This window comes from Saimiri boliviensis, chromosome 2, assembly GCF_048565385.1.
Source record: "Saimiri boliviensis isolate mSaiBol1 chromosome 2, mSaiBol1.pri, whole genome shotgun sequence".
Lineage (NCBI taxonomy): Eukaryota > Metazoa > Chordata > Mammalia > Primates > Cebidae > Saimiri > Saimiri boliviensis.
Genome location: NC_133450.1, coordinates 42,864,778 through 42,890,124, shown reverse-complemented (window position 1 = coordinate 42,890,124; position 25,347 = coordinate 42,864,778). Strand labels below are relative to the sequence as shown.

At 34.5% G+C, this 25,347-nt stretch overlaps 1 protein-coding gene across 3 annotated transcripts in view; it reads left to right on the top strand.

Annotated features, from left to right (window-relative positions):
• MNAT1 (MNAT1 component of CDK activating kinase) overlaps positions 1-25,347 on the top strand; it is a 222,431-nt gene that overhangs the window by 73,779 nt on the left and 123,305 nt on the right. For all 3 annotated transcript variants that reach the window (XM_003924403.4, XM_074393162.1, XM_074393163.1), the window contains exons 4-6: positions 7,426-7,529; positions 11,491-11,631; positions 18,606-18,731. In XM_003924403.4, the coding sequence (XP_003924452.2) occupies positions 7,426-7,529; positions 11,491-11,631; positions 18,606-18,731 (371 nt within the window). The remainder of the gene's footprint in view (positions 1-7,425; positions 7,530-11,490; positions 11,632-18,605; positions 18,732-25,347) is intronic.

Below are 25,347 nucleotides of genomic sequence, written 5' to 3'. Positions count from 1 at the left end.
GAGTTCAACAGATTGAGAGGGCTTGGAAAAACATTTGTAACCAAAGAAAAAGGCATGAGATAGAAAGATGTTGAGCATGTTGGAGAATGAGCAAGTAGTCTGTTATAGGTAGATACAACATGAGGGGTGATTAAAAATGAGGCCTGAAAAACAGACTGGACCTGCGTTAAGGGAGCCTTAGTACCATAGATAACAAAAGCAAAAATAGATGGGATTGTAACAAACTAAAAAACTTCTTCACAGCAAAGGAAACAACAGAGTGAAGAGATAATTTGCAGAGTGGGATAAAATATTTGCAAACCAGACATCTGATAAAGGGTTAATCTCCAAAATATATAAGGAACTCAACCCAGTAGCAAGAAAATATTTGATTAGAAAATGGGCAAAGGACCTGAATAGACATTTCTCAAAAGACGACAAATGTATGGTATATGAAAATGTGCTCAACACCACTAATGATCAGAGAAATGCAAATTAAAATCAAAATGAGATATCATTTCACATCTGTTAGAATGACTGTTATCAAACAGACAAGGTAAGTGTTGATGAGGATGTGGAGAAAAGGGAACCCTTGTATGCTGTCGGTGGGAATGTAAATTAGTGTAACCATTATGGAGAACAGTATGGAAGTTCCTCAAATACTAAAAATAGAACTACCTTGTGATCTAGTAATCCCACTTCTGGGTCTATAACCTATAGCCCTATTCACAATAGCTAAGATATGGAATCAGTCTAAGTGTCCATCATTTGGATGAATGGATAAAGAAAATGTGGTACATATACACAATAGAATACTTCAGCCTCAAAAAAGAAGATAATTCTGCCATATGCAGTAACATGGATCAACCTGGAGGACATTATGCTAAGTGAAATAAGTCAGTCACAGAAAGAGAAATATGGCATGGTCTCACTTATATCTGGAATCTAAAAAAGTTGAACTTAGAGAAGTAGAGAGCAGAATGGGGTGGTTACCAGAGGCTGTGGGATGGGTGGTAGGTGGGAAAAGGGGAGTTGTATGGACTTAATCAGATAAGATCTGGAGACTAGGCAATAGTTTTTGTTATTTTGTTGGCTAATGGATATGAAATTTCAATTACATAGGAAAAATAAGCTTTTGAAGTCATTGCACAGCATGGTGACCATAGTTAATAATAATGTATTGTATATTTCAAAATTGCTAAAAGAATAGATTTTCAATGTTCTTGCTACAAAAAAGCATGTCAGGTGATGGATATGTTAATTAACTTATAGTTCCACAGTGAATACATGTATCAAAACATCACATTGTACCCTATATATATATATAATTATTATTTGTTGGCTGAAAAAAAAGGAGGGCTTTGTAAACTGGGCTCTGAGTTAAGACTTTATTCTGTGACTAAGAGGAGATACTCAGAATGAGAAATGACTTTTTAAGGGACCATTACAGTAATTTGGATGATAGATAATGAGGGCTTGGAGTAGATAGTCACAGTGGGGACAGATAAAGAGGATATTTTATAGATAGAATATTTAAGTGGTTGATTTGATGTAGGGAGTGTGTTAGAGAGAGTAGGCAAGGATAAAATATTATGACCTGACCCTGAGCAGTTGTATGGTGTTAATCAGGTAAACACGGGAGAATAGGCAGTATTTTCTATTATTTTGTTTTGTTGGGTGAAATGTGTGCAGAAATGATAGATGAAGTAAAGACTTTAGTTTTAGATCTTTTAAGTTTTGTTAGGGTGTGGCTCCACCACTTAGTTGTATGGCATTGTTTGTCGTGATACAAATAAAACTTCCTTTTAAATCTTGTTTCAATAGCTTTCTATTTTGTGTTTTATTCATACATTTAAAGATAATTAGTTAGATGTCTGTGATTATCTGTATTGACTATGTTAGTCAGAAGTATAAAATGTTAATTTAATGGACACTAAGTACCAGACTGAGCTGTACATACATTATCTAATATAATTTTTGAAACTCTAAGAGACAGGCATTTTTATTTCTGTTTTGCATCTGGGTGCCCAAGATTGCATTGCTATTAAACAATGGAGCCAAATTGTAAATAATAGGATTTTCTTGTTCTCTGAGTCTAGAACATGGAGTTCTGTGGAATTATTAGAGATGAGAGAAAAAAGGTAGGTTGGGGCCATATTTTGAAGGATATTAAAGATGTTTGAACTCAATCTTATAGGTAGAAGGGTGCTATTGGAGATAAATGTTTAAGTCTGGAATGAGAGGACTAGAATTAGTAGGGTGCCTCAGAGGGTCATGTTTGAGGATTCGTAAATTGGGGATTGAGGTAATTTTGTTGTATAAATTAGGAATCTTTTAAACATGAATATAAAAATGAAAAAATTACAATTTTGAATAATAGCATCAAAAATTTTCAATAGAATGGGGTACACATGAAGATGGACTTTCTTATGGCATTACAATATGCTCTTTTCTGTGGTTATGACAATCTATACATAAAATTCTTTTTCCTTATGGCTCTAGGGATTATCTCAAAGGTTTATTCTTAGTTTCATAATGAACAGATTATTCTTTTGGTGCAGAGGATACTTATTTTAAAAGGGTGAGAAAGTCCCAAGGGCTTTAATTATAAATTCTGGATGTCAAAAAGACTTCACAATTGTACTTAAATAGCATTAAATCTTTCAGAAAATACAATAGGCTTTTTGTTTGCTTTTAATACTTGACTAAAGGCAGGTCAACATCTGAACTAAATCAGTAAACAGATAAAGGGTCAAATGATTGTTATAGAAAATTAGCTTCTATTCCTTTTTCTTCAGGGCTGTTATGCCAACTTGATTCATTGGGTATGAATGAGACCTGCTTCATCTGAAAATTTTTAAAAATAGCAATTCATTTTTATGGTTCTTTTGATACTTCTTGAAGGAAGATATTTGTGTTATCCATAGTTATGATTTCCATTTATTATGTTGCTATTACCTTTGCTTCTAAATTAAAATATGAAACAAATTATTTTACTTTTATTGGAATTCATAAAGTTTTCTTTGTTATTTATTTATTTATTTATTTATTTTTTAGAGATAGGGTCTCATTCTTTCTCCCAGGCTGGAGTGCAGTGGTATCATCATAACTCACTGTAGACTCAAACTCCTGGGCTCAAGTGATCTTCCTGTCTCAACCTCCCAAGTAACTAGGACTACAGGTGTGTGCCACCACACTTGGTTAAGTTTTTAATTTTATTTTTTTGGTAGAGATGGGACCTCACTATGTTGACTAGGCTGGTGTCAAACTCCTGGCCACAAGTGATCCAGAACTCATAAAGTTTTTAATAAGCATAAAAGAAAGACATTGTGGCCGGGCTTATGCCTGTAATCCCAGCACTTTGGGAGGCCAAGGTGGGCAGATCACTTGAGGCTAGGAGTTCGAGACCAGCCTGACCAATGTGGTGAAACCCCATCTCTACTAAAAATACAAAAATTAGCTGGGCATTGTGGCCAGCACCTGTAATCCCAGATACTCGGGAGGCTGAGGCAGGGGAATTGCTTGAACCGGGGGACTAGAGGTTACAGTGAGCCAAGCTCATGCCACCACACTCTAGCATGGGCAACAGAATGAGACTCCATCTCAAAAAAAAAAAAAAAAAAAGAAACTGTATATAAACATATTAATTGCGCTCATGATTTAAGTTTACCTACTTCTGGGTTCTGTTTAATGGGAAGTGAAAATCAGTAGTAAACTGTCTAGTTTGGTAATAAACAGTGTATTTAAACTGCTTTGAACATACTGGTAGAGCTCTACGTGAGATATCAATTTGACCACTTACTTTTCAGTAGTTTCATACCATAAGAAACCAAGATTATTTAGTCCTGTCATTTTGAACCTTCCTCCTTTGCCATGCTCAAATCTGTAATTATAAAGCTTATTTTAATTAAATCTATAATTATGAAAGTAATTATAAATGTTGGTATTAGTTTATTTCCTCTCATGATAATTTAACAAGCATTTCTTGTGCCCTTACCAGATGGGACCTTTTTTTTTTAAAGTAGACTTTTTTTAGTGAAGTTTTAGATTCACAGGAACACTGAGTAGAAAATACAGGGAGTTCCCATATATCTCTTGCCTCTATATGTGCACAGCCTCTCCCACTATCAACATCCTTCACCAGAGTGGTACATTGTTACAATCAATGAACCTACACTGGCATATCATTATCACACAAAATGTATAGTTTACACTAGGATTCATTTTTGGTGCTGTTCACCCTATGGGTTTGACAAACATATGATGTGTATCTATCATTATATCATACAGAGTCATTTTTAACTGTCCTAAAAATCCTCTGTGTTTTTCTGTGTATTTATTCCTATCTACCCATAACCCCTGGCAAACACTGTTTTTTTAGTTTTTATAGTTTTGACTTTTTCGGAATGTTATATAGTTGGAATTATACAGTATGTAGCCTTTTCAGATTGGCTTCTTTCACTTAGCAATATGCATTTAAAGCTCCTCTGTGTCTTTTCTTGGCTTTATAGCTGATTTTGTTTTAGTGCTGAATAGTATTCCATTTTTTTGATCTACTGAAGGATGTCTTGGTTGCTTCCAAGTTTTGGCAATTATTATTATTATTTTTTGAGACGGAGTTTCGCTCTTGTTACCCAGGCTGGAGTGCAGTGGCACGATCTCGGCTCACCGCAACCTCCGCCTCCTGGGTTCAGGCAATTCTCCTGCCTCAGCTTTCTGAGTAGCTGGGATTACAGGCACGTGCCACCATGCCCAGCTAATTTTTTGTATTTTTAGTAGAGACGGTGTTTCACCATGTTGACCAGGATGGTCTCGATCTCTTGACCTCGTGATCCACCCGCCTTGGCCTCCCAAAGTGCTGGGAAAGTTTTGGCAATTATTAATAAAGCTGCTGTAACCATTCATGTGTGGGTTTTTGTGTGGACATATGTTTTTAACTCATTTGGATAAATACCTAGGAGCTTGATTGCCAGATCATGTGCTAGAGTATGTTTAGTTTTGTTAGAAACTGAAAAACTGCCTTCCAAAGTGACCAAACCATTTTGCATGCCCACCAGCAAGGAATGAGAGTTCTTGTTGTTCCAGATCTGCACCAGCATTTTATGTTGTGACTGGAGTTTCGCCATTCTAAAAGGAGTGCAGTAGAAGTAGTGGAAGTGATAATAAAGATGAATCACACCTAGAAACTACCTTTAAGGAACATTCTAATAGGCCAGACAAGATGTGCACATTGAAAATAATTATACAGGGTAGAAAGTGGGTAAGTGCTAGCAGAGTGATATTAGATAATGTAAGCATTCAGGGATGGAGAGATTGTAACTGCGAAGTGTCTCATAAGGACGAGCTGGTGATTAAAATGGGTGTAGAAGGGTGAGTTAGATATGGATATTCACTGTTGTTCTGGGTTGAGGTTGGTAGTGAGATGAGCCCTATGGGTAGAGGGAACAGTTTAATCACTGATATGGAAATGCAAAGTGTAGGGCCATACAAATGCAGAGGACTGCTAGGTAGCAGTGATTTTCAGGCATTGAGATAAATGACACAACTAGTTTTGTAGGCATTGTAGGTAAAAGTTCAGATTTGGAATCAGATAGCCTAGGTTAATGGCTGGACATGGTGGCTCACGCCAGTAATCTCAGCACTTTGGAAGGCTGAGGTGGGCAGATCCCTTGAGGTCAGGAGTTCAAGACCAGCCTGACCAACATGGCGAAACCCTGTCTCTACTAAAATATACAAAAATTAGCCCGGCATTGTTGTGCCCGCCTGTAATCCAAGATACTTGGGAGGCTGAGGTTGGATCTGGTAGATGTTGAGGATGGTGAGAATTGTGAAAGATCATCAGATTTGGTTGCTCAGAGGATGGCCTATTAAATACAAGGAATAGATCGAGTGGTTGGTAAAGATAGTGGAATCACCATTTTAACTAAGGATCAAAGATACCTTTTTCAGGGTGCTGCTTGTCTGGAGCCTCCCTCTGACTGTTTTGTGTCAGGACTAGAGTGTGATTTATGAAGAATGTCCTACATTGTATCCTAGCCAGATTCTCTGACTTATTTTCTTTTCCACTTAATATTAAAAAGCTGGAAAAGTAGCTAGAGGGTTATTGCTTCTCATTTTCTCTCAATTCTTCCAGATTAAAAATTGCGTAGGATAAAACTGAATAGACTTTTGTCTTTATACCTAAATGAGCCTGGATATTCAACAGTGATTATGATAAATTGATGTTCTGAAATAAGTTGGCCTTTTGAGAAGATAAAAATGAAATTATAGAACAAATTGGTGTTTTGAGTCTGTTTGATGGCTTTGCTCAACAAAACAAGCAGCTCTGTGTTGGTCTTCCAGTATTACTTTTCAACTCTTTTTTTTTGTTTTTGTTTTTGTTTTTTTTTACATTCAAGTTCTAAAAGTTTCTGTAATTCAAAAACCTAGGAACTATTTGAGATGGTTATTAGTTAAAAGAAAGAGAGAGATGGGGAAGGAATCTGTAGAAACCCAAGGGATAGAGCAGTTATTTAGGGTAGATGCATCTTGTTTGTAGGACAAGAAGCAGGAGGCAGTTGGTAAGTAATTGGAGAAGGGGTGGAAGGGATATAGAAAAATTATAGGGGAAACTAAGGAGGCTTGAATTGAGTTATGGAACAGGAGAGTCTTACTGATACGGATTCTTCCATATAAGTTTATAAATAGTGAGAGGGTCATTTTAAAATTGTTCAGTAACTTTTTGATTTACATATGTAAAATTAAAAGGGCATATGGCATTTATAATTCAAATTATTTTGATTTATAGTTATAAAAAGAGAGTTTAATTTACAGAAAATTTAGTACTATCTAAACATGTCTCAGTGGTTCTCTTAAGAAATTCTTTTAGTCTAAGTTTTGGTGCCAGTTTATCCTTTATTTTTCTTCTAAAGTTCCAACTCTTTTATTTCATGCATTTCTAGAGCTAGGGGAAGTAGTTTAAGCCTTTCCCTACTCATGTTGGAGAAAACTGGAATGGGAATAAAACCTGTTTTTTGTTTGACATAAATTATATAAATATATGATTTTTTATTTCTTTTTAAAATTCTGACTATTGTAGATTCCAGACTTACTCTTTATATTTAAAAAATGTAAACAATATTTTGTATGTTTTTAAAGCAATTGAGGGGACTATAAAAATCAGATCTAATGTAAGTATAGCAAGCACATATCTTAGGTTTTCTGGAGTGATCCTGACATTTAGGTATTTTGTGCGAGTCAGACAGCCTGTCCTTGTATTTGGCTTGGAAAACATGGTTGCCGTAACTAGAGCTAGTCTCTAAAATAGGTAGCTGATTAAAAGGTCACAAATAGAGCTATAAAGAATGACAACCTAACAAACAAGTCACTGTGGTATTTGTTTTTTATTATCTACTCAAGGTTTATATTAAAACAATTTTTCATTTCATTGTTTTTTTTCTGATACAGTTTTCAACTTGACCAACAATGTGGATTTGGATAACACAAAAAAGAAAATGGAGATATATCAAAAGGAAAACAAAGATGTTATTCAGAAAAATAAATTAAAGCTGGTTGGTTGCTAAGTATTTTATTCTTCTTTTGTCTTAGAAACAAATGTTTCCACATGATACTTTAAAAAGGCACCTTCCTTTAAACCAGTTACATTTATTAAAAATTTGGCTGAAATCTAGACCAGAAATATGAATATTTGCTGTATAGGTAATGTATGTAGGCAGGCATACATTACTATAGCAAAATCCACTTTGACAGCATTATGTTAGAGTGTGTTTTCTTAAGGAAATGGATCCATAAGGTAGGTGATTGTTAAAGCTAATTTTGCCTGTATAATTCTCTGATAAGTGAGCATTTGGACAATGGTCACAAAATAATGGAGGCTCATTTTTATCCTTGAACATTAATTTCTCTAAAGGAGAGAGCAAACCCAGACAGACGTTGACCGAGCTCCCAAGAGGGAGATAAAACAAAGACACTATTTATTAGAAACTAAAATGAATTCATGATGAGATCAGAGGAATACATTTGTAAACTAAGCTTAACTTTGGTTTCTCAATCAGTTACCTTTTTTTGTTTTACTGAAATAGTAATATTGCTAGGTATAAATGTGATTTTGATTTGTTTTAGTTGATCTCATGTTGAAGTTTGTTTTGAAAATCTCTCAGGAGTCATTATTATGAAATGTATTAAAATGTATTCTATAAAGAAGAAAGAATCGTATGCATGCCAAGAAGCCATTGTCTAATTTATATACTTTAGCTATAATTTCTATAGTACAGTTTGGCTTTCTAGCTGTAGGGGAAAGTTGAGGTACTTTATCAGGATTTTTTTGAGGTACTTTATCAGGATTTTGTAATAATCAGTGAAAAGAATACAAGTATATTTGGATCACATAGCTTATATTTTCATCTTGTATTTAGAAGAGACTTTCTCCTTATAGTCTTAGAGTGTTTTATTTCAGCACTTTGCAGTACTTTATCAGGAATTTGTAATAATCAGTGAAAAGGATACAAGTAGATTTGGACCACATAGATTATATTTTCATCTTGCATTTAGAAGAGACTTCCTCCTTATAGTCTTATAGTGCATTATTTCAGCACTTCTTTCCTGCTGTAACACTCTTAGTAAACTGATACTACATTTTCATTCCATTCATACCCAGCCTGGCTTTCTTTCTTTCTTTCTTTTTTTTAACATGAAGTCTTGCTCTTGTCACCCAGGCTGGAGTGCAATGGCACGATCTTGGCTCACTGCAACCGCTGTCTCATAGGTTCAAGCAATTCTGCTACCTCAGCTTCCCAAGTAGCTGGGATTACAGGCATCTGCCACCACACCTGGCTAAGTTTTGTATTTTTAGTAGAGACGGAGTTTCACCATGTTGGCCAGGCTGGTCTCGAACACCTTACCTCAGGCGATCTGCCTGCCTCTGCCTCCCAAAGGGGATTACAGGTGTGAGCTACCACACCTGGCCAAAAGTATCTTATTTCTGAGAGCATCAGTATGCCATTAATGTTACTCTGTTTGCCTAGTAACTTTCTCTGGGTACATCAGAAGATACATGCAAAATAAGTATGGGTAGGTAACATGTTTCATTAACCGCAAGTGTTGGGATTACAGATATGAGCCACCACAATCATGAAAGGGCGTTACATTTTATCAAAGCCTTTTCCTGAATGTATTGATATGATTATGATTTTAATTCTTTATTTTGTTAATGTGGTATATTAATTGATTTTGTGGGTTGAATCATCTTTCCATCCCAAGGATAATTCTCACTTGGTTATGTTGTATGATTCTTTTAAAATTCAGTGGATTTAGTCTACAAGTATTTTGTTGAGGTTTTTTGCATTTTTGTTAATCAGGGATATTGGCTCACAGTTTTCTTTTCTTGTGGTATTTTTGTCTGGTTTTAGTATCAGGGTAATAACGATGGCTTCATAAAACAAGTATGGAAGTGTCCACCTTTTCAGTTTTTTAGAAAAGTTTGAGAAGGATTGATGTAAATTCTTCCTGAAATGTTTAGCAGAATTTACCACTACAGGCTTTTCTCTGTTAGGAGGTGTGACTACTGATTCAGTGTCCATACTAGTTCTGTTTTCAGATTTCCTATTTCTTCATAATTTGGTCTTGGTAGGTTGTATATTTCTAGGAATTTGTCTATTTCTTCTAGATTAACTGAATTGTATAATTGTTAGTGTATACATGTTCATATTAGTCTCTTATGATCCTTTTATTTCTGTGGCATCAGATGTAATGTCTCCTCTTTCATTTCTAAATCTGAGTCTTCTCTCTTTTCCATAGTCTTGCGAAGAGTTTGTCAGTTTTATCTTTCCAAAAGACTTAATTTTGTTGATTTTTTTCTGTTCTTTTTAATTTTCTATTTCATTTATTTTTGCTTCAATCTTTGTTACTTATTTTAATACTTTGTTCTGCTAACTTTGCGCTCAGTTGTTATTTTTCTAGCTCATTGAGATGTAAAGTCGAGTTGTTATTTGAAATCTTTCTTCTCCTTTAAAGTAGGTGTTTATCACAAGAAACTTTTTTTTTAGTACTGCTTTTTCTGTATCCCTTAAGTTTTGGTATGCTATGTTTTTGTTTGTGTTTGTCCTGGGGTATTTTAAAATTTCCTTTTTGATTTCTTCTTTGACCCAGTGATTATTTGAGTGTATTGTTTAATTTTCACATAAGTGCATTTTTGTGAATTTTCCAGTTTTTCTTCTGCTACTGACTCCTGGTTTTAGTCCATTGTGGTTAGGAAAGATACTTGGTATGATTTCAGTCTTCTTAAATTTGTTAAGACTTGTTTTGTGACCTAACTTGTGATTTATCCTGTAGAAAGTTCTGTGTGTGCTTGGGAAGAATGTGCATTCTGCTGCTGTTTAGCGGTATGTTCTGTATATGTCTGTTAGTTGTTAAAACAGACATCTACAGAACTATAAAGTTGTTTAAGACTCCTGTTTCCTTATTGATCTTCTTTCTGAGAGTTCCATGCAGTGTTGAATGTGAATTAAGTCTCCTCCTGTTATTATATTGCTGTCTATTTCTCCCTTCAGTTGTCAATGTTTGCTTTACATATTTAGTTGTTTATAATTATTATATTTTTCTATATGTTGACCCTTTTATTATTATATAATGTTCTTGTCTCTTTTGACAGTTTTTTAATTAAAGTCTATTTCATCTCTTATTATGTTCTTTGTCTCAGTGAATGGTGCCAGCATTTATCCAGGTGCTCATATTTGGTCAGTCTTTATATTCTGTTGATGATCACTCTTTATCATTTTTTAAGCCTCCTTTCTACTCTAATTAGATTATTACTTTATTTAAGGCTCTTATTTCTTTTTCTTTTTCTTTTTTTTTTTTTTTGGAGACAGAGTCTCACCCTGTTGCCCAGGCTGGCATGCAGTGGCGCAATCTCGACTTGCTGCAACCTCTGCCTCCTGGGTTCAAGCAGTTCTCCTGCTTCAGCCTCCCAAGTAGCTGGGATTACAGTTGCACATCACCATGCCCGGTTAATTTTTTGCATCTTTAGTAGAGACAGAATTCACCATGTTGGCCAGGTTGGTCTCGAACTCCTGACCCTGTGATCCCTCCACCTCAGCCTCCCAGAGTGCTGGGATTACAGGCGTATTCTACCACATAGGGCTCTTATTTCTTATCTGGGTTATTTGAATATTCTTCTAACTAGTCCTGCTATTGTCAGTCTTGAACCCAATTGATCTTTATGTACACCTCACTGCTTCTAGTCATCTTTCTAAAATCATCCCTCAACTTCCCTTAACATGTTCCCAGTGGCCTTAGTATGGCAAAATTCCACTAATATGGTATAACAGAATAGTTGTTCTCTTTAATAGTAACATGTCGACATGAAATAAAATAAATTCTACTTCCTTCAACATGTAATTGCTACGTTATTAAATAATAAGTGACTAGTGTCAATAAAGGAAGTATCAGAGTGTGTTATATGATTGCTCCTGGCTCCTAAATTTATTCCATGCCATATATAAACTTTTGTTTTAGACTCGAGAACAAGAAGAACTGGAAGAAGCTTTAGAAGTGGAACGACAGGAAAATGAACAAAGAAGATTATTTATACAAAAAGAAGAACAACTGCAGCAGATTCTAAAAAGAAAGAATAAGCAGGCTTTTTTAGATGAGCTGGTATGTATTCATACTAATTGTGATTGTAAAAAACATTTTTCAGGATTTACCTTTCCTATTAGGCTGGATGATGGCATTTAAAGGGCATTTCCACAGTGTTTATAATCTGGTTCACCTTTAGTTTTGTTGGTTATGTATTGATACCTGTGTATTTATTGCTGAATAAGAAGTTGCTGTCCACCCCAGCTGAACAATATATTTATTTTATGCTCACAATTTTGTGGGTTAGGAATTAAAGTAGTTATTTTGGGCTTCTCTGCTTCCCTAATGTATTCTGAGGATACCTCTTCATGTGGTTTTGATAGCAATAAGAGGCAGCCAAATGCCTAGGCAGATAAGGACGGGTACCTGGTGAAACCACACGTTTATGTCGAAGACAGTTTAAAACCTGAAACCTAAGCTACAAGTTAAATCTTTGGATCAGATTGAGAAGTTGGCCTTCTATTTGGTGTGCTTTCCTCTGACTGATCCCCACTCTTCACCTATTTTATATATACCTACCCTTTCCTAATTGATTTTCTATACTGTCATGCCCACCTTTGAGTGGTGTCTTCACTTCAACCTTTTTTGCATACTCATAAGCCAATCAGCATGTACCCCCCATTCTGTGCCTATAAAGACCCCAGACTTAGTAAGTAGAGGAAGAGACAACCTGCTTTGGGGAAAACAACCTGCCCTTCCTGTCTCTTCTCCAGCTCCCCTCTCTTCTAAGAGCTGTTTTCATTGCTCAATAAAATTATTGCCTTCACCATCTTTTAACCGTCCCTGTGACCTCATTCTTCTTGGATGCTGGACAAGAGATTGGGACTCACTGAGTGCAGGTACCCACAAAGGCTGTCACACTGGCCCTTTGCCCTTGTTGGTGGAGGGCAGCTGCCCCAGGCAACAAGGCCAGGGGCCAACTGAGCTGCTAACACACTGCCGTCCGCAGACAGTGGAACTAAAGGAGCACTGTAACAACTCCCCTCGGGCTTCGGGGTTGTGGGCACCCTCATCTGGGCCCTGCCATGTTCTCCTTGAGTCAACTACCTGGTCTGGCTGTGGGCCCCACATGGAGTTTGCTTCTGTGTCCATGCCTGGAGTGGATGGCTGGGTCCTGCACTTGCTTACTTGTGCCTGGTCTGACTGTGGGCCCTACACAAAGCTTGTTCCTGTGTTGGTGATTGGAGCAGCCAGCTAGATCTGCACTCACCCACGTGCTCACTCCCACAAAAGGTTGAGTGCAGTGGGCCAAATAGAGGTGAAGTCCCTACCGTGAGTCTGGTGAAGGGGCAGGCTACATCAGAAACTGCATCAGTTTCTGTAATGGTGTGATTGTACCTCTCACATGTTGACTCAGGGGTTGCAAAAGAGAATATTCCAAGAATAAGGAAGTAGAGATGCTAATATTTTAGGGCTTGGGCTAGGAAACTAGCACAGCATCAATTCCACCATATTTATTATTAGTAAAAGAGCCTACTCAGTTTCAAAGGAAATGGATGTAGATTTCACCTACTGATGGGAGTGTTATGGCCATTTTTAATCCACAAAGTATGTACTGCGGAAAAAATAATTTTTCTAGAATTTGGCATAATATAAATTCATTTGGGATACTCTATCTCAGTGTATGTGTAATGATAAGAATTATGAAAATAACTTTAATTGTAATTTATCTTACCCTTATGCCTATTTATTTATATCCTGCCAACTACTATGAAGGATTTGAAGTGATTTCCTAGATACAGTATTGTTTATGGACATGGTACTACTTACTTTGTGTACTTCTAAGAACGATACTAACTTGAGGTTCTAGAATATTTTACTTCTGTATTTTTAAGAAACTTTTTGTTTAGTATCCATTTTGTTTTCAGATGAGAGAGTGACATTACAACTGAGATGAGCCAGTATATTCTTAATAGATTGCTTATATGGCTTTAAGCTAACTGACTAAAATAAATTGTTTCTGGAGTACTTTTCTCCTGATTAATACTATTTTTCTAATAATGAGCTCATTTGTTTTGGCTCTATGCTGAAGTTTCTATTGACTCTTTTTACTCTGTGACAGTATATTTTATATTTTTGCATGGAAAAATAATGTATTTTTGCTTGAAAGAGATAGCAGTGTTTTTTGCAAATTATTGTTTTCTAGCAATTAGCTTCTTAGGTAGTCAACATTGTTAGATAATGGCAGTAATAATAACTAAGGATTATGAAGTGTTTCACGGATTTGTTACTATTATTATTTGATACTTATAACCCTGTATGATATTGATGACATCACAAACTAGAAAATCTTCCTCTCCAGGGAAATCTTTTTGCATTCTTCCCTTTCCTTTTATGTTCATATAATTTATTTCCCTGAGGCTTAAAAAAATTTTTTTTTGTGGTGTTAATACGCTTAACTTTCTTGTCTAGTTGGTAATGCTTTTGTCCTATAATGGGGAAATATGTATATGTGTGTTTCTCTACTGTGATTTTTGGCCAAAAAGCATTTAAGTCAATTAACCAGGAGTAAAAAAAGAGAAAGCAAGCTTACTTAAATCATAAGGAGGTGAGAAACTAAAGGGAAAATAAGGTTAAGGGTATTAATTAGGCTTAGATAGAATATGCTGTCATAAAACTCCGTTTTCTGTGAGTAGAATGTGAATTTGACTCCAAAACTGAGGACAGCAGCATATTACATAGAATAATGATGTCTTCCCTAGCAACTTTCATTAGTTCTTTTTTTTTTTTTCCTTTTTCTTTTTTGAGACGGAGTCTCACTCTGTCACCCAGGCTAGAGTGCAGTGGCCAGGTCTCAGCTCACTGCAACCTTTACCTCCTGGATTCCAGTGATTTTCCTGCTTCAGCCTCCCAAATAGCTGGCATTAAAGGTGCAGGCTACCATGCCTGGCTACTTTTTGTATTTTTAGTGGAGACGGGGTTTCACCATGTTTGTCAGGCTAGTCTTGAACTCCTGACCTCATGATCCGCCTGCCTTGGCCTCCCAAGTGCTGGGATTATAGGCATGAACCACTGCACCTGGCCTTCATTAATTATTTCTTGAAACTATTAAGTGCCAGGTATGGCTTTAACAGTGAAATGACATGTTGTGTTTTATGTCTTTGTAGATGTTTGGTGAGAAATTAAAAACATTAAAGAAGAATTAGTAAATTGATGTTACTAATTATTAGCATATAATTACTAATTATAATTGTTTTATTGAAAGATTCTTCCCTTTATTGTATACAAAGAGTTACATGCTCTTTCTTGAGTAATGCTTCTCTTCTATATAATTAATTGAATGAATTCCAAATATAGAATTTTGATAGAAAATATGCTTTTAACATTTTATGTTCTATCTAATAAAAAAGGTTTTTAGATTTATTTTGAGGTTAGCCAGCTTTGCATAACAATTATTCTTGCATATTCTTTTTTTTTTTTTTTTTTTTTGAGATGGGTTCTCGCTCTGTGCCCAGGCTGGATTGCAGTGGTACGATCTTGGCTCACTACAACCTCTGCTTCCCGGGTTCAAGCAATTCTCTGCCTCAGTCTTCTGAGTAGCTGGGATTACAGGTGCCTGCCACCACGCCTGGTTAATTTTTTGCATTTTTAGTAGAGACAGGGTTTCACCTTCTTGGTCAGGCTGGTCTTGAACTCCTGACCTTGTGATTCACCTGCCTCAGACTCCCAGAGGGTTGGGATTACTGGTGTGAGCCACGTGCCTGACTCTATATTCTTTTAGTCCTAAAAGTACTGTTTTGCTACCTCATTGAGCTGCTGTTGGCATGAAGCTCCCCTTTGATTCAGTGAGGCATGAAGCAAGATGTAAAACTACCTTTGTTGTACATTGTGTATAATCTGGAGTTAATATTGATTTTTGTGGGTTCTTTTTCCCACTTCCTGTTTTCTTCACCTGCAAGTCATTACTGCACATACTTCCCTCACTGTTTAGATCATATAATATAGTAGTTAAATAATTCTTAGTAATTTACTGTATTCATTAGTGCAATTAATTACAACATATTGGTTTAGAATACGCAGTTGGAATTTCTGGTTTTCATTTTAAAACTTATTTTTAAAGATTTTGTTATGTTTATTTTTCAGTCTTTATAAAATTTTTGTTAATGTTAAAATGCTTTAAATCTTTATGACTAATAAATTCATTAAATTTCTTTTTATCTTCTTGAATCCTTATTAACAAAGTAATAAGAAATTTCTTTTTCTGTATATGTTCATGTATGAGATTTTGTTTAAAAAACCATAGCATTAGCATTTGTAAATATGTCTAGAAGCTTAAATCTTAAAATTATTCTCTGGACCTAATTTACACGAGTACTACTTATTAGAATTTTTTTCCTCCTATTTTGGGGTTTGCTCTTCATGCCAAAAGTCACTTTTTAACCTTTTAAGAAGCATTCGCATTACATTATACTGTATGTGACGGGATTTTAATGTTATGGTCTTAATGTTTATGGCTTAGCATTTGCCATAATGTTGGCTAAATGGTCCATTTATTTAATCCTAACTGTAAATTTAATTTTAAAAAACAGTTTGAAAAAAGATTTTTAAACAGGTCCTGACTTATTAAATCTTTTCATATTCCTGTTAGAAAATTCGCCTCAGTTTATGTCTTAAATTTTGTATGGGGTAATGTTGTCAAACGCAGTAGGTGATTTTTATTAGAAATATTGTTTGCCAGATGGCTTGCTTAAAGTCAGTTAAAATAATCTTTTAAAAATGGTCATTATAAAGCTTTTAATGAGTATTACAGGCATTTCTTATTAAAATTTTCTTAAATATTAAACAGTGTGCCTTCAGGCAATTAATATAGGTTAGGGAACCTTTTAAGGTAAAATGTAATGCAAGGAATGAAATAACATGAAAGGCTAAATCTGCATGTTAGGTATTCCCCACAGCATGCATGTTTCACATAGTTTATTTTACTCTATTAATATTTTTTGTTGTTAGAGCTCCTGGTTAATTCTAGTTTAACATTTAGTAAGGCTTCCAGACTTCAAAATTTGAGTGCTAAAATGGTTTGAACTAAATTCTATGCTTCAGTATCAAAACTCATTTTAGGGCCTTAGAATGTTTTTATTAGATTTCAGCCGTTTACCAAGACACTTTAACATTCAGTTTCCTTTATTTGAATGTGAAGCCAGGATTAAAACAATCTAAACTCTTCACTGGCAACTTTTAAAATTTTTTTTGAAGTTAATACATTGTCTTGTTTTTATATAAGAAATTTTGCTTTTTAAAGTAAATACCAGTTAAGGAAGAGCACTTGAATTCATTTAGAGTATAAATTGGAAAGCAATACTTTTAACTTTTTAGCCAAGTGAATTTATTTTTCTTCTGTTAGTTTCTACATGTGAAAAGATATAATACCTTTTAAAAGATATTTTTGGCCACAGCCCATTAAAATGTTCTTTAATTTTATAATTTATTATAAAATTTTTAATGTAAATCTAGAATAGCTGCAAGGAATCATAGCAATACAGTTACTCATGCATTATTAATGCTTTGCTATAGAGTATAAAAGGTATTCTAGCATATTTTCCTCATACTATATTTCATAACTTTTTCTTCATTATTGCTAAAGCCAGGTCTTAATGATTTTGCTACTTAATAAGATTACATCTTATACATAAATAAAATTTGTGTTCTTCCATTTACTGTTAAAAGTTTTAATCTTTGTAATATTGCTCTTGCAAAACACTTCTATTATAAAATCTTGATTTACAACTTGATTCTGGGACAATTCTATTGAAATTAAGTTGCCTGTTTGAGTTATTTCTATACTGTAACCTTAAAACAGTTCCTGTAAGTATATTAATTAACCACATTCATGCCTAAAACATTAATTAGGTATATTTGGAAAGAAAATTAAAATCTGCTGTGTGTTACTTCGTGCTATGAAATGTTAAAAATAGAGTTTCTTCAGGATCAAATTCTGTGTATTCACTATTTTAACACATTTTTAACACTCTTTGAACAATATGTTTGTTTTGGCACATAATCCTGGTATAGGAGTTAAAAATGTATTTGTACCTTCATCTTTGTTTATAGATACAGAACGTTCTCAATCTGTGTGTGTGTGTGTGTGTGTGTGTGTGTGTGTGTGTGTGTGTGTGTTTGTATGTGTGTGTATGAGAGAGAGAGAGAGAGAGAGAGAGAGAGAGAGAGAGAGAACAAAGAGAGAGAGATCTCTTCTCCCTCCTGACATCCCTCTGCATATGTTTTTCGGTTCTTATTTCTGACAACTCAGAAAGGAAAATGTCTGGATATCATTTAGTTTAGACCTTAGCTCCACAGCACTTTAAACACGTAAGAGGACTTCTTGTTAAACAGAATAAAAGTCTACATATAAAAATTAGTAATTTGCTTATGGTATTAAAATGTGTCTCTGTGTGGATTTGTTTAAATAGTGGCCCTGATTTAGAATTAATATATTAAAATGTTTAACTATCATTTTGTTACTTAATTTAAAAAACATAGATTTAAATTTTAAAAGTAAGTTAGTAAAGGGGAAAATAAATATACTTTTGGTTGTACTTACAATAGTTTCATTGTACAAAACAGAACAAGGATCATTTCCAAATGTTCTCGGGTGAAATCTAACGGGAAACAATTTTAAACTGGTCTAAATTTGTTGGTAAAAATAATGTGTCTTAGATAAACATCTGATCTAAGTTATAGTACTTTGTACTACTCTTTTTCTGATTAGCTTATTTTTTTGTTTTAATAAATGTGATTGGCTTGCTAGTTGAAATAGGAACTTTTAATGTGAATTTTATAAAAATACTTGTTTGCAGGTTATTTTGATTTATGAGTCTATAACAGCCTTTTCTTATTATGGAATGTTAATATTTTTTTGTAAAACATTCTCCATAATGTGAATATTTGGTTTGACATGAAATGCTTATGGAGAAGACACAATTTAAAAGAAAAGTCTTGTTGCTTTTTAGTTGTCCCTTTTTACATTTCACATTGAACTTGAACCATTCTTACAGGAGAATTCTGATCTTCCTGTTGCTCTGCTTTTGGCTCAGCATAAAGACAGATCTACCCAAGTAGAAATGCAACTTGAGAAACCCAAACCTATAAAACCAGTGACGTTTTCCACAGGCATCAAAATGGTGAGCCTTGTTTTAATTGCTTGTTTGAAAGATCTTTTTTCCAGGATTATGCTTTATAGTTACACAATTTCTATAGTAAACAGAAATGTTCAGATGTTTAAGAACAGTGTCTGATCTAGTTTTAGATGTCTGGAAATATGGATAGGTACAGTATGAGGAAAGTGAAACAAATAATTTTCAAGGTATACAACACAATTTCTTTGTGTGTGAATTAGGTTTGTATGATTTTCTTACTCTACTTGCATTTTTAAGCTTATAGTATAGAAAAGCATTTTAAAAAATTATAAATATTGTTAGGAGATAATTACCATCTGTAAATATGAAATGGAAAAGCAAGTGTATCAATTAATGTTTTCTTTTAAACAGTCTTCTTCACATTTATATTTTTTAAAGATCTGAAAGCCATTTTTAGTTTCTCAACTGATGAATAGATTAATTTGGGTTCTAAAAACTTTATTTTATATTGTATTGTTATATATTATTGTTTATTTTGACATTCAGGAGAAAGATTCTATAAACCAGTGATAGTTTTTGATACTTTTACATTTTTTTTGTTTAGAAAATGTTTATTTTGGCATATTAATTTTAACATGTGTTTAACATTTAGGTGTTTGAGATGTAGTCACTGTAAAAATGTAACATTCAAATTCCTAATTATCTTTTAAAATAGTCTTATTAGAGTGACATAAAAAATGTGGTTAGGAAAGTTAAATGTTTGAGGTTATGGATATCTCAATTACTCTGATTCAATTATTACATATTGTATGCATACAGGTATTAAAATATCAAAAGTACCCACACAATATATACAACTATGTCGATTAAAAACTGATTTTAAAAAAGTGTGGCAGCACTATAAAGTCATGGTCATGGATTTGGAGTTTGGATCCAAACAGACCTGAGTTCAACCCTCAACAAAATTATTTGCCTTTCTAATAAGCCTTTTTTTCCCTCATCTGTAAAATTGTTATGATAATACTGATCTCATAAACTTGTTGAGAAATAATGTGAACAAAGTACACAGTATAGTACTTGGCTCATAGTAAACTCTCAATAATTGAGGTTAGTTGTTATTGCTAATAACAAGTTGATAATGCAGATGACTATACTAATTTATTCCTTAAATCTTTACATATCTTTTCCATACATAAAATTCATTTTATACATAGTTTTAAAATTCAGGATGATAGAGTCTGCAGAATTTTTGTTTGTTTTTTATCATTGTATGGCTTCATTTCAAAGTTAGTGGTAATCACATGCAATAGTGAAGTGATGGCAATTTACTGGTGTTTTACCAGTAAACTCATTAATTTTCAGGAATGAAGTCTAGTATTCAGAGGGCACAATGTAGCTACAAACCTTGGGAATGTATCCCCTATTGTAAATTGAGCATGATGAGTATGCGAGAATGAATGTCTCAAAACATTAACAAAGTATTTTTAAAATTAGATGTAATACTCTAATTTTAAAGAGGCAAAGGACTATTTCTTTCCTTTGACCCCAGTGGATAAAGTTATATTTACTCTAATTTTACTGTTGCTTCAGCTTTAGCAAATGTGTATCAGCTGCTCCTGTTTTCTAGTTATCTTCCTTTTATGGTATATATAATATTAAAATAAAATCTGGTGTACAGTCTAAGTAGAAGATACAGGAACTCCTCCCAAGTCTTTTGCAACCGTTTTTTTTTTTTTTTTTTTTTTTCAGTTGCTGACTATAAAATTTGAAGATCTAGATACTTTTGTATTAAGTTGACTTTATTTCTAAAATTTATCTTGAATTTACCCACTTCTTTCCATCTCTGTCACCCTAGGATAGTTGCCATCATTTCTTTACTGGACTATTGCAGTAACATTCCACCTGTTCTCTCTATTTATCTGTGTACCCCATAATCTAGTCTATAAGCCTTTTGGGTGGTTTCCTAGATAGATGAATGATAGTAAATAAACAATATTAAAAAGATCAGATCATCACCTACTTGCTTAATATTTCCTATGTCTTCCCAGTACACTTGCAATAAAATTCAGAATATTAACCATCTACTTTCTCACCTCTGAGAAAATGACGTTTGTACTAAGAAGTCAGTGGTAAAATGGAGTTAGCCATGCAAAAATGCAGGCAAAGAGCAGTAAAGAAGCCCTAAGGTAAGAAATAGCATTTTCTAGAAATGGACAAATGATACTGTTAAGAGAAGGCTTTCCCTACTCTCCCTTGCTCCTTACACTTAATTCACACTGACCTTTTGACTATTCTATCTAAAGTATCTTTCTCCTGCCCCCACCCCCATATGTTATGCTGTTTAAAAGGTTAATATAGAGACAGGGTCTCACTATGTTAGCCCAGGCTAGTCTCAAACTCCTGAGCTCAAGTGAGCCTCCTGTCTTGGTCTCCCAAAGGGCTAGGATTATAGGTGTGAGCTATTGCGCCTGGCCTAGGTTATGCTTTTTAACACTTTATAACATATATCACTAGCAGAAAGTGTCTTATGGGCACATTGTTTAATGTTTATCTTTACCACTAGAATTTAAATTCTGTATACCTAGAATGACGTTCTTCTCAAGTACACTGAGGACCTTCATTAAATGTTTTTGGATGGATGACCGAATCTTACATATTAGGTTCACATTTAATAGAATGAAGATCCTGAAGCACTTTCAAGTTTCTGTGACTTTATGGCATTTACTGTTTGGAATATGTTTAACTGCTTATGGAAACTATACTTATAATTTAAGGCATCGATCAAGTGTGGTTTTCATAAATCCTCTTTTGTGTGGAATGTAATTACATATTCTGATGCCTTCCCTAACATTTCATATGTACTTTTATTATATATTGTAGCTCCTGCCTTGTATTGCAATTTGCTATTTTCCATGCCGGTGTCATTTTAGATGAGCTTTCTGGAGAACAGAATGTGTTCTGTGACATAACTTTATGTGTTCTTATGGGTACAGTAAACATTGTACTGTGTAATTATTCAAAAAAAATTTTAGAGTAAATTATTCTCAATTTTTCTTAAATTCATAACATTCTGCTATGCTATTGGGAGACTCACCTTTGGGTCAAGAAGAATTTGATGCAGTGTACAGCCAAAAAAAAATGTTTTTATAGATATATCTAAATTTCTATCACTTCACCACATTTTTACATTCCCTTACCAATAAGAATTACAGATTATGTATTCCTTCTCTTCTGTGTTCTTTTTATTTTACCAGTGGTACATTTTGAAATTTATATAACCTAGATAAACCTCTTAGGTAGTTCAGTGCTTTTCTTTGGCCCAAAGAGAGGAAGCATCAGCTCTACATTCTTTTTTCAACTTGACAGAATAGTTATTGGTGGTCTTTCTGTGCTTCATAATGTGCTGTTTATTTAAAAATGGAATGAGTTGGACAGGCCAGATGTAAATGCTTTTGAAGATCACTGATTAATAGACCTGCTAACCTGAACATGATATGAACAAAATACTCTGAAAATTTATTTCCTTGAGGAGATTAGGAAATATATTCATTGTGACAAAGTTGCTTCAGCAGCATACTTTCAAAATTATTTATTTATTTTTAATTTATTTTTAAAGACAGGATCTTGTTCTGTCACCTTACACTGGAGTGCAGTGGCACAATCCTAGCTCACCGTAGCCTTGAACTTCTGGGCTCAAGCCATCCTTCTATCTCAGCTTCCCAAGTAATTGGGTTTACAGGCTTATGCCACTACACTGGGCTAATTTTTAAGAAAAACTTCTTTTTGTTTGTTTTGTTTTTTTGTAGAGACAGGGTCTAGCTATGTTGGCCAGGCTGGTCTTGAATTCCTGGTCCGAAGCAATCTTGGGACACTTCAGCCTTCCAAAGTACTCAGATAATAAGTGTGAGCCACTGTGCTCAGGCAGGAGGATACTTTACTTATTATTTTTGTTTTCGAAGTGGAGTCTTGCTCTGTTGACCAGGCTGGAGTACAATGACACAATCTGGACTCACTGCAACCTCTGCCTCCTGGGCTCAAGCGATTCTCCCACCTCATCCTCCCTAGTAGCTGGGATTGCAGGCATGTGTGACCACACCCGGCTATTTTTTGTAATTTTGGTAGTGATGGGGTTTCACCATGTTGCCCAGGTTGGTCTGGAACTCCTGAGCTCAAGCAATCTGCCTGCCTCAGCTTCCCAAAGAGTTGGGATTACATTGCACCTGGCTGAGGAGCACACTTTAAATGATGAAAGAAGTTTCAATCTCAGCTCATCTTGAAGCAAATTTAATAAACCTCTCTCTAGTCTGCCTTTTAAAGTATTAGATGAACAGATGGGTCTTATACCGTGGCTTTAAGGTCAACAACCTTGAAGAGTGACGAAGGGATCAAATTCTAAAACTGAAAACTCACCACTTCAAGTGCCCACTTTTTAGCTGTCCCTGAATTCTTTGAGAGCTTGTTAGCAAAAGTGCTCTCTGTTTAAATGATTACTTTTGGGTGGGGATTGGGAAGGGGAATGTTTTGCATAGATTTTCTTTTTGCCTGAAGCTGTATCTTACTCTGAATAATTTATTTGTTTTTAATAATGTTTAACATTCTGCAGCAAGGCATATAGATTTGGACAGGAAAAAAATTTCTATCTTTAATTGCTTTTATATCCTTCTGAATGTTTTTCTCTGAGTGGTATTTAAGACTTCTATTACGTTTGATTTTCTTTCTTGCATCATTACCTTTTATATCTAATAAATCACTGTACTTGTAGGCTGGGCATGGTGGCTCACGCCTATAATCCCTGCACTTTGGGAGGCCAAGGTGGGTGGATCTCCTGAGGTCAGGAGTTTGAGACCAGCTTTGCCAGCCTGGCGAAACCCCATTTCTATTTAAAATATGAAAATTAGCCAGGCATGGTGGTGGGCACCTGTAATCCCAGCTACTTGGGAGGCTGAGGAAGGAGAATCGCTTGAACCCAGGAGGCAGAGGTTGCAGTGAACTGAGATTGTGCCATTGCACTCCAGCCTGGCTGACAGAGTAAGACTCTAAAAAAAAAAAAAAAAAAAGAAAACAAAAAACAAAATAAATAAAAAAAAGCCAAGCTTTGATTTGTAAATATATGAATATTTTTCTTTTTCCTTTAACGTATCTGTTTATTTTTCTCCCCAACTGCCCATTCAGCTACTTTTTTTGAATTTTAAAATTGCCTACTTTGTTTGTCATATGTGTGCTAGCTATTAGATTATAAACATATTGAGGGCAGAGGCTTCATATTTTAACATAGTTTTATATGATCGTGGCTATGTAGGTAGTTAAATAATATCAGATATTCATGATCAGTTTCACACTAAAATTTAGGAAGTATTAATACATCTTGAAATAATGTAAAGAAAAATACTACCCAATAAGGGACTACCAGAGTGTTTGAATTAGGAGGCAGTAAAGTATAGAGGAAAGAAAATGGGGATAATGGGATTAAAATTCAGCTTTACCCTTATTAGATATGTTTCCATGGGTAAGATATTACTTTACTCTTCTGAGTTTGTTTTCTCATTTGGGAAGTTGAGAAATTTTTAATTTCATGTGATTGTTCAGAATATTGTATACATAAAATGGTAAAGCTGGTGCCCAATGTATGCTAGCCATGTGGTAAATAGTAATAATTAGCAACCATAACGTTACCATTAATGTTTGTTGTTTTTCATAGTTAGATATGGAAATGAATTATTTTATAATGCCCTCGAACCAAATGCTGAATATTGTTTTAAGTAGTCTGTCACATACTTAAGTTATATTACCCTCAATGTATATTAAAGTATTATATTACCTATCTTACACTCCCCTCAGCCCCCCACTGGATCAATTCCAGATGGATAATAGAAAAGTAAAACAATAAAAACACCCTTAAGAGAGTGGGAAAAAACAAGTCACAAAGGGACAAAAGTTATTTACAACACATGTAACTAATAAAAGGCTTAGATCCAGAAGGTATAAGTAACTCGTATATGTGATCTAGAGTCTTGAGCAGGCATTTCTCAAAATAGAATAGCCAATCCTCAGCCTTATTAGTGATTGTTGAAAGAATATGCAAATTAAAATCACAATGTGGGACTAAGTACCCACTTAGAATGGCTAAGTTGAAAAAAAAATCACAGTTGGTTCAAGGGTAAGGTAAAATTTTAAATGGCCTAGTATTTATGTGAATTTATTAGTGTCGATTGTTTACTGAATATGGAGACTGACATAGAATGCAGATGAAAGTCTAAATGTTTATGAAGTATTTTTTACTCTTTGGAAAAATCAATCCTGAAATGAAGGAGGAAAAGTAATATTAAGTACCTATATCCCGGTGGTTGATTTTGTTGAATGCTTGCTATAAGTCAGCACAGTTTGGGTGCTGGATATACAAGAATACAAACATTGCTTAAGAATTTGTGTAAAAGTGTTCCTATTTCTCCACATCCTCTCCATGAATGTAAATTAATTCAACCATTGTGGAAGACAGTGTGGCGATTCCTCAAGGACCTAAAAATAGAAATCCCATTTGACCCAGCAATCCCATTACTGGGTATATATCCAAAGGATTATAAATCATTCTACTACAAGGACACGTGCACACGAATGTTCATTGCAGCACTGTTTACAATAGCAAAGACCTGGAACCAACCCA